The 10,692-nt window shown below is 34.9% G+C and overlaps 2 protein-coding genes across 2 annotated transcripts; both read left to right on the plus strand.

The window, feature by feature from the left end:
* The first annotated feature begins 568 nt into the window (after positions 1-568).
* Positions 569-3,820, plus strand: LOC143568043 (flagellar radial spoke protein 5-like). The gene is made up of 9 exons (XM_077054293.1): positions 569-702; positions 2,054-2,138; positions 2,246-2,362; positions 2,484-2,548; positions 2,626-2,714; positions 2,815-2,894; positions 2,984-3,095; positions 3,227-3,346; positions 3,435-3,820. Exons 1-9 carry the CDS (start codon positions 594-596, stop codon positions 3,618-3,620), a joined length of 963 nt encoding a protein of 320 aa, XP_076910408.1. The 5' UTR covers positions 569-593; the 3' UTR covers positions 3,621-3,820.
* A 2,437-nt stretch (positions 3,821-6,257) lies between these two features.
* Positions 6,258-9,195, plus strand: LOC143568050 (putative nucleolar protein 5-2). The gene is made up of 8 exons (XM_077054296.1): positions 6,258-6,335; positions 6,401-6,442; positions 7,116-7,295; positions 7,384-7,548; positions 7,634-7,834; positions 7,914-8,411; positions 8,500-8,634; positions 8,713-9,195. The coding sequence occupies exons 1-8, from the start codon at positions 6,258-6,260 to the stop codon at positions 9,046-9,048; spliced, it is 1,635 nt and encodes a 544-aa protein (XP_076910411.1). The 3' UTR covers positions 9,049-9,195.
* Positions 9,196-10,692: the final 1,497 nt, after the last annotated feature.

Consider the following 10,692-nt stretch of genomic DNA (forward strand, 5'->3'; position numbering starts at 1 on the left):
CAATATTAGTTATTTAGTTGGGGTATTTGTGTTTTTTTTAGTTTCTCTCGTATAGTCATTATCACCATCCAACATATATACTAACAACATGGGTTTTACATATTCTTTTATTAATTATCTTATGTATGTATATTATAATTAATAATTTATTTGTGTAAGAGTTAGTTTTTCATGTCTTGGTTATTTATGTAAGACCATATATATATATATATATATATATATATATATATATATATATAGCTTATGTTTATGTTTTTCGAGTATGAATAAAAATGAATTAAAAATGTATGTTCTATCTAGTTTCTAATCTAGATTCTTTCTACTTACTCGTTTCCAATGACACCATATTTCCGTGTTTTATTATGTTACTCGTCTCGACCCGACCCGAATAACGACCGACCTGAAAATTTTGTAAACCGAAAAAGTTGGGACCCCGTCGACAAAAAATCCTGGGTCCGCCACTGCTAACCACTCCAAACCTCAGCCTCGGACACCTTCAATTAGGAGGACCCATATCCGGTGTGAAGCGGTCGGAGTCGCATCTGAAAACCGTCAGCAGCAGTTCGCTTGAGATATGCAGAGTACTTAACGGAATGTGGCAGACGAGTGGCGGTTGGGGTAGAATTGACCGTGATGTCGCCGTTGATGCCATGCTAAACTACGCCGATGCCGGTCTATCCACCTTCGACATGGCTGATCACTGTAATTTTCATTAATTATTCCAATCTCACTTAATATGAAAACGGGTCGGGTCGGGTCGGGTGGGAACGAGTTAGGGTCGAAACGGGTCACATTCAAAGAGGTTGGGTTGGGTCGGGTCGGAACGGGTCCGGGTTAGAACGGGTTCGGGTCAAATCGGTTCTGGGTTAAAATGGGCTTTAATAGACCCATTTAAGGGGTGTGCAAGAAACCGAAAAAAACCGATCTGAAACCGAATAAACCGAAAAACTGAACTGAAACAAAAACTGACAGTTTGGTTATATGATTTTGTAAAAAATGAACTAATGGTTTGGTTTTGGTTTTGCATGTAATAAAAACCGAACCAAACCGAATTTCTATATTTTTATATATATATATTTTTATTTTACGTAATTTATAAGAATTTAATAAATATGTAACTCAAATACATTTGGCCAAATGTATAATAGTCTATTAGTTAACAATTAACAAAATTAAGTATACCTAAACTTAATATTTTCGGCCAACTTTCTTTTCGGCCTAAAATTTTCAAATTCAAATTGTAAAAACCGAAACCAAAACGAAAACCGAAAACGAACGGTTTCAAAAATCCAAAAACCGAAGTTTTGGTTTTAGCCGAAAACCACACCGAACCGCACCACGCACACCACCATTTTAGTTAAAATATCTTAGCCAAACCAACCCATATAATTTTAAAAGCAACCCAAGCCGACCCATTTGATATACTCGCAATACACACAAAATTAAGTTACTGTAGTTACTAGTTAGCCTATAGAGGATGGTGAGTGTTTTGGGGATGGACACGTGGCAGCATCTGGATCAATGATTCCCGTAACCATAAACTGCCAAATAGTTATCTATAATAGGTTGCATATTTGAATTTGTGGTAGTTTTGAACATTGTGTCTTTTTTTTCTTGTGCACCATCTGTTTGTTGAAATGCCTGAGGTGTTAAGCCACACGCTCACTCGGTTCGTCTTGAATCCTCTTAAATTAAACTGTATCAGAGGGATTGGAACTGGAGCTCGTGTTTCACGAACGGTCTGTTGTGTGCTGACAGAAGATAAGAAAGTGTGTGTTGTTAAGAATGGGAATGATTCGTTAGAAATTTGTCGTGTGATTAACGGCATGTGGCAGACTAGTGGTGGATGGGGCAAGATTGATAGGGATAATGCGGTTGATGCTATGCTTAGTTATGCTGATGCTGGCATTACTTCTTTTGATATGGCTGATATATGTAATTTTCTAACAATACATGTAGTTAACAAGTTATTGTTCGTGTTAATTTGTTCGGTTTCTACTTTTGATAACAATCTTTATCATATTTTAACGTGTCATTTGTTTTGATTTTGCAGATGGACCTGCAGAAGATCTCTATGGTATATTTATTAATCGTGTCCGCAGAGAACGTCCACCTGAGCTTTTAGAAAAAGTCAAAGGGTTAGTTAATAGTTCTACATGTTTGCTCACACCGAAGACACAAATTACATGCTCAATTCACTGTTGGGATTTGTTATCTAAACGTGTGTTCTTGCGCTGAATTGCAGTCTTACCAAGTGGGTCCCACCGCCAATTAAAATGACAAGCAGTTATGTTAGGCAAAACATTGATATTTCACGAAAGAGAATGGATGTTGCTTCTTTGGACATGCTTCAATTTCATTGGTATTGATTGCATTCTCTCTTTTTATACAAAAATATTTGCATGCAGTTCTTGTGACTAGTATGCTTTTCTCAAATATTTTTTTGACATGTTAAAGATGACATTGTTTGCCTCATGAACCAGGTGGGATTACTCCAATAATGGCTATCTTGATGCCCTTAAACACCTTACGGATTTGAAAGAAGAAGGTTTGATCTTTATTACTTTCTTTCTGTTTTCACTAACTTCTTGAGAAGATTGGATTACTTCATCTTCTGGCTTGCAGGTAAGATTAAGACCGTAGCTTTGACCAATTTTGACACCGAGAGGTTACAGATTATATTGGAAAATGGTATTCCAGTTGTTAGCAATCAGGTAATAAAATAACCTGACACAGTTTCATACTTTCATATGTATATCTTATTAAGAAATCCGACTTTAAGCAGTCTTACTATGTGTTTGCTACTATCATCAGGTTCAACATTCACTTGTGGACATGCGACCTCAACAAAGGATGGCAGAACTCTGCCAACTCACCGGAGTGAAACTTATTACGTCTCTTTCTCACATCCTTATATCTTTTTAATAAGGGAATCATTATACTTAGCATTATAGCATGGATTAATGTTCTGTTTGTGGTGTAGTTACGGAACGGTAATGGGCGGACTATTATCTGAAAAGTTCTTAGATACCAACTTGTCAATCCCTTTTGCCGGACCTCCACTCAACACCCCTTCCCTTCAGAAATACAAAAGGGTATGTTACACTTCATCACAATCAAAAGATTGAAGCTTTTCAATAAATAACTTTCACATAAAGAATAAGTTAAATAAAGTGTAACTGTATGCAACTGGAGAACATTTATCCACCTGCAATACATATGCCAGATGATGGATGCATGGGGTGGATGGAGTCTCTTCCAAGCTCTGCTTAAAGCGCTAAATCAGGTAGCGTTAAAACATGGAGTCAAGATTCCAACTGTTGCTGTGAGGTACATACTAGATCAGGTAAACTCACCAATCCCGTATTTCTTTCTTGATTGGATTAAACATAACGCGTTTACTTAAAACATTGTAAACGCTTGTGGGATTTCAGCCCGCTGTGGCTGGGTCAATGGTGGGTGTTAGACTTGGGTTATCGGAACATATTAAAGACACAAGTGCTATATTCTCACTTACGCTTGATGAAGACGATGTAAAGAGCATTCAAGACGTTATAAGTAAAGGAAAAGATCTGATGAGAGTGATCGGTGACTGCGGAGATGAATACAGGCGTGCATAAGATAGTCATCAAGCATTTAGTTTGAAGGAGGATGATATGGTGAGTATTGTGTCGTCTCATAGCCAACATTACTATGTAAAGAATTCAATATGCACATACAACACAGTACAATATTGTTATATTGTGACTTGAACTATGGATGTGTTGTTTTGATTGTTGTCCTCTGCATACAAGAGTATATAAATATGTTGGTTTGATTATTTTGTAAGACTTGCTATTTACCCACTTCTTTGATAAATGTGTATTCCCCTAACCAACCTAAGGTTGAGTGGTTCGAATCGTGCAATGTGCAGGTTTGGTGGTGTTAGAGCATTTCCAACCCATTCCTTACCTTATATTTATATATATCATATAATTACACTAAAAATCACTTTTTTTTCTCTCTGCTGTTTAATTATATAATACCTTTTATTCATTTATTATTATTTTTTCTCTTTCTTCCATTCACAACTATTTTTAGAAAATATTAAAAAATTATACAGTATGAACAGTGAATTCTCAAATTTAACTTTCCCTTATAACATTTTCTCTCTCCTCTACTCACAACCACTCATAACCATACCATATAATTTACAAATTCCCCTCACATATTTTAAAGGAATGGGCCGAGAATACTCTTAGGAGTAGTTAATAGGTATACGTGTTTTACTTTGAAATATTATTTTAACTGTTATATTGTTTTGTTATATGTGTATATATATTACTGATATTAATATGATGTTCGAAAATCATAACATTACACATTTCTAGTTTGGAAGTTTTCTTTAATAATACACTAGGAGTTATAAGTATACCGAAAACGAAATTGAAGAAAAAGCAAATAAAATGTTAAAAGTTAAGATGTGATTGGAAAACGTAAGTCTATCAATATATTCGTACGTTAAGCTTTGTCGGACAAACTTACGGTTCACAAACGCCCTACCGAACGACCGTTCCTTAAGGAATTGAGTTTGTCCGTGTCCGTCCGTTACTATTATTAACGGACATTAATGGACAAGCGAACACTAACGGACACTAATGGACAAACAAGCACCAATGGACACTAATAAACAAACAAGCATAAACATATCAAAATACTTAACATAAACACTAATGAACAATACGTCACATGATATTAAAAAATACTTACCATAGTAACCAAACACATACTCATATCAGAATAATGCTTTGGTGTCTAAAATCCACAAACTTCTAGTATTTTACAAGAAACAAGCTTCAAGTTCTTCATTCTTCAGGGGGGGGGGGGAGGGATTTCAACATTCAAAACACTATTAAACGGACGTTATTGGGAGGACGTTACCGGACGTTCACGAACACTATTGAACGAAAGCAGCCTTTTTTCGTGTTCGTCCACTAAGCTTACCGAACAAAATTTTTTTGCCCGTGTCTGGTTCGTTTATTAAACGGACGAACATAAACGAACTTCCTACCGAACGCCCGGTTCACTTATAGCCCTAAGTATAACAAACCAATGACAAAATTAAAGAAAAATCTATATCTATATCTATATCTATACTCTCTAATAGAAAGCTACAAGTTTTTCGAATTGTCACTCTCACATTAAACCTCATCATTTTTAACATGTTTATAATAGTAAAATAATATTTATCATTCTTAAAATTTATGTTTTAAAATTTATTAATTTAATATTTACTTCCAATTTTTTTTAAATATTTGATATTTATAATATCTTTAACTTTAAAAATGTTTTAAAGACTATTATACAACGACTGTGTATTAATAGTGTTTAATAGGTTTATTGTTTCTTATATATCGATTATTTATTAAATATTGTATTTTCACGAACTACCCGTATAGTAGACGGGTCTCAAATTAGTATGATAATATGTGTTAAGTTTTATTATAAATAAAAACTTATAACCCCACAAGTGAATTCTAAAATAGTTTTTATTGTTTTTCTTAGATGTAAGAAGTTGAGGATATACTCGCACATAGTTTGCATACTCTTATAAACATCACGCATGCTAGAGTTGGAATAAGTTTTTGAAAAAAAAACTCATTAAAGTATACTAATTCTTTATTCTCCTCGTCAATTCGTGTAAGTTAAACACAGTTAACCTTAAAACTAGGGAACGTAACTCTTAAGCTTCTACTTATAGTCGATTCATCTACAAATATTGCATTTCTAGATTTTACCTTGTATGAAAAACTCATAGTAAAAAAACAAGATAATTTTATATATACTATCCACAGTTAAAATAAATAAATCACATACATCTAAATTAGTAATTATAAATTAATTCATGTATTAAAACCTATATATTAGAGGGTAAGAAAACAACAACAACAACAATAATAATAAAAAACAACCCAAAAAAGGCATATTTAAACCGAAACACCCATTTACCGACGGCCTCCATCTCTTTAAACCCTAGACCCTAATTCTTCATCACCCACCTTCCTCCTTTGCGGCGGCAGCAGCAGCAGCAGCAACTCTTCTCTTCTGAGGTATAAGAATAATAATAATATAACTCTTTCTTTCTTTCTAGGGTTTACTCTTTCCCATTCGCCGCACACAACATCAACCTTCTTCTTCTTCTTCTTCTTATTATTATTATTAGCACCACAAATCATTAATTAACGTCTTATTTCAGGACTAATTAGAAGTAAGAAACAATGTTACTCCTCTTTGAAACCCCAGCGGGGTTTGCCCTCTTCAAAGTTCTCGACGAAGGAAAGCTGTCTAAAGTCGATGTAAGCTGATACATATTGTATACATTCTGTATGTGTTTCTGATTGTACGGATTTTGTGTTTACAGGATTTGTGGAAGGAGTTTTCATCCGCCGACACTGCTAGACAGGTTCTTTTTTAACACTTTTATTATTCATTTTCTTTGTTAATTAATAGTGTTTTTTTTCTTTTTTAAGAGTTTGAAGTGTTGTGTTTTTGGTGTTTAATTTGAAGTTTGGTTTCATTTTTTTTATTTTTTTTTGTCAATTTTAGAACTAGTTGTATGTTGTTTTCATGATTTGTGTTGATGTGTGTGATGATACTTTTATCACTTTTTTTTATGTGATAATTTTTGGTTTTTGGCCGTTTATATCATTTTCACATATGCTTGTTTATTAACACTAGTTGTCTAACAATGTATTAATATATGTCTTCAAAAACTTTTAATATTATGGTTTTCCGAATAAAGTTTTGACATTTTAACTGTCAAGCTATGTTTTGTTGCTACTGTTATGAGGTTAGATCGATACACATAGTCGCAAATAATCGAATCAACCGCTTGTTCGGTGAACCCATGATCAATTAAGCGAGAATTGTGGTTAGGTTTTGGTTTTCATGTCAAAAATGTTTGGAATATTATTCAAAACTTTTTACGTGCAGCGAAGTTGCGAACGCTGAAGAAAGTCTTTGATTTTAGGTCATTCATTCCATTTTCACAAATGATTGTTTGTTATAGACACTTGTTGTCTTGTCTGGCTTGTTTAACAAAACATGCACTAATGAACTCAACTTAATAACAACAGTTTGTAAAGCTGAAAGCTTTCTCCAAGTTTGAGAACACTTCAGAAGCACTATCAGCAGCTACACTCTTGATTGAAAGCAAAACCAGCAAAGACTTGCGTAAGTTCTTGCGTGCTCATTGTGATGGCGAGTCATTGGCTGTTGGAGACTCTAAACTTGGAAATGCTATAAAGGAAAAACTGGTAAGTTGTACTTATGGCTTGAAGAGTTGTAAAGGACTAAATTGTTTGCAATAAATTTGGATTTTAATTTCAACTCATCATTATGCAGCAAATAGACTGTGTTCACAACCAAACTGTGATGGAACTTATGAGGGGAGTTAGAAGTCAATTGACGGAACTCATAACTGGTTTAGGTGCACAAGATCTAGCTCCAATGAGCTTGGGTTTATCTCATAGTTTGTCTAGATACAAGCTTAAGTTCAGCCCAGATAAGGTACCCATCGTTTCTCTTTCGTTAGTAATACCATACTTCAATGAATACGATTTGAAAAGTTTGTTTACAAATGTGATTGTAACAGGTTGACACAATGATTATTCAAGCTATCGGCTTGTTGGATGATCTCGATAAAGAACTTAACACTTACGCAATGAGGGTTCGTGAATGGTACGGTTGGCATTTTCCCGAGCTTGCTAAGATTGTTCAAGACAATATTCTTTATGCTAAAGCAGTTAAGCTCATGGGTTACCGCACAAATGCTGCAAAACTTGATTTTTCTGAGGTATGTGCATACTTCAATATAATCTTCATTTGTGACCTTTTGTATGTTGATTACGATAAGTTTTTAACTGTTAAAACAGATACTACCTGAAGAGGTTGAGGCGGAACTAAAAGAGGCTGCAGTAGTTTCCATGGGAACTGAAGTCAGTGATCTTGATTTAGTGAATATCAAGGATCTTTGTGATCAAGTATTGTCACTCTCAGAATACAGAGCACAGCTGTATGATTATCTAAAAAGCAGGATGAATACTATTGCCCCTAATCTCACTGCAATTGTTGGAGAGCTTGTTGGTGCTCGTCTTATTGCTCACGGTGGTAGTTTGTTGAATCTTGCAAAACAACCCGGGAGTACGGTTCAGATTCTTGGTGCTGAAAAGGCTCTTTTTAGGGCTTTGAAGACAAAACATGCAACCCCTAAATACGGGCTTATTTATCATGCAAGTTTAATCGGTCAAGCTGCACCGAAACATAAGGGAAAGATTTCCCGTTCTCTTGCTGCCAAAACTGCATTGGCAATTCGTTATGATGCTCTTGGAGATAATCAAGATAATTCCATGGGCTTGGAGAATCGCCTCAAGGTATTCTTGTTACTTTTTGTATTACGAGACTGTAAAAATATTGACTTTTTTTTTGTAAAATTGCTGATTTTTTTAACAAAAAATGTAGCTTGAAACAAGATTAAGAAATCTTGAAGGGCGGGAACTTGGTCGTTCTGCTGGATCAACTAAAGGCAAACCGAAGATTGAGGCTTACAACAAAGATTTTAAGAAAGGAGATGGAGCAATGATCACTCCTGCGAAGGTACTTTTTTTAAATTCGTTATTTTACTTCAAACATTCATTTGTATTGTACTAAATTGGTGCTGCAATGTTTTTGCAGACTTATAATGCATCAGCAGACTCGGTTCTTGGACGGATAGAAGCTGAAGCTGAGAAAGATGCGGAGATGGTACCAACTGATGAGGGAAAGAAAGATAAGAAGAAAAAGAAAAAGAAAGTTGCTGATGAAGAAGCAGCAGCAGATGCCGGTAAAAAGAAAGACAAAAAGAAAAAGAAACAAACCGAAGCCGTTGAAGAGCCGAAGAATGAAGAGGAGAATGTTGAGAAGAAGAAAAAGAAGAGAAAGCATGCAGAAGCTGATGATGAAGATGAAGCTGAAACTGAGAAACCAAGCAAGAAGAAGAAAGATAAGAAAAAGAAGAAGACAGAGGAGTAAGAAAGAATGTAGCTTTAGTTTTAAATATAAGAGTTTTAAAATTTTGGGAACTTGTTTGATGTTTTGTTATGCTATTACCCTTATTGTGGAAGGGTTAATTTTGGGATTATGGAATGATGCAAGTTGGACTCATTCTTCATGTGTTTTCATGAAATGCTTTTGTTTCTTTCTACTTGATTTTTGTTTTATGCTTATGTTTAATTGGATAATATCTATAATTCAGGTCACTATTAAAATGAAAGTTTTTGAGGGGAAATTCTCAAAATAGCAATCTTTTAAAGAGAAAGAAAGCCTAAAATAGCTTTTTTTTTTTCTTAAATTTTTTTAGAATTTGAACTTTATAGTTGTATTGGGGAAAGATAATAATATACAGGGAGCAAGCCAAATAATTAAGAAAAGTTAGGGAGGAGACCAGATTTGAGAAAATAATGAAGAGAAAGTCCAAATAATTTTAAAATCTTAAAGTAAAAGTTCAAATTTCTACTAAACTTTTTTAATCAAAAAACCGTCTCGAGAGACTGTTTTTTTATGTTTCCTACATTTTTCTTTCATATTTTCAAATTCTAGGAAAAAATCTCGTCTTAAGAGACAAGATTCTACCACCACCACCACCCATCGTTCGCCTTCTACCACCACCACTACCGCCACCATCCACCACCACCACCACCACCCACCCACCGTCCGCCACTACCATCGATCACCACCCACCACCATCGTCCGCCACCACCCACCGTCCTCCACCACCACCCACCGTCCTCCACCACCACCGTCTACCATCCGACGGTAAAGATGAAAATAAAGATGAAGAAGGTGAAGATGAAGAAGGTGATGATGATGATGGAGAAGACGGTGGTGGTGGACGGTGGGTGGGTGGTGGGGGTGGATGGTGGTGGTGGTGGTGGTGTGTGGATGGTGGCGGTAGTGGTGGTGGTAGAAGGCGAACGGTGAGTGGTGGTAGAATCTCGTCTCTCAATACGAGATTTGAAAATCTCTTTTTCCTAGAATTTGAAAATATGGACGGAAAATGTAGGAAACATAAAAAAAAGTCTCTCAAGACGGTTTTTTGAGAAAAAAAGGTTTAGTAGAAATTTGAGCTTTTACTCCAAGATTTCAAAATTGTTTGAACTTTCCCTTCATTATTATCCTAAATCCGGTCTTCTCCCTACCTTTCCTTAGTTATTTGGCCTGCTCCCTCTATATTATTATTTTTTTTCAATGCGTCTGGAGGGTCTAAATTCTAAATATTCCGAGTAAAAAAGGGGCTATTTTGGACTTTCTCTCTCTAAAAAGGGCTATTTTAGAAATTTTCCCAATTTTTTGATGATGCTTTGAAAATTCAATCAGTGCTAGCACAACTGTGAAGTTAAAACTACATTTGATGTCTATGGTCAAGCTGTTAATAACATTTGCCATTGATGGATCAAATTGCTGATCTTAGTTACTACCATTGACTACAGGTAGAACTTACTACTAACTAGTGATCGTTATTATTATTATTTTTTTATTTTGATAATCAACTAATACAATCTTTCAGAAATCAAGTAGATAGTTGTTTATATGATGCAAAATACATAATTATATTAAATTAAATAAAAAATTATAATGTTATTTAAATGATCTTACTAACTTCATTTATTGCATATA

Source organism: Bidens hawaiensis, unplaced genomic scaffold, assembly GCF_021521415.1.
Source record: "Bidens hawaiensis isolate Kalapana, Puna unplaced genomic scaffold, B.hawaiensis_p1.1 tig00023795_1, whole genome shotgun sequence".
In the NCBI taxonomy this organism is placed as follows: domain Eukaryota; kingdom Viridiplantae; phylum Streptophyta; class Magnoliopsida; order Asterales; family Asteraceae; genus Bidens; species Bidens hawaiensis.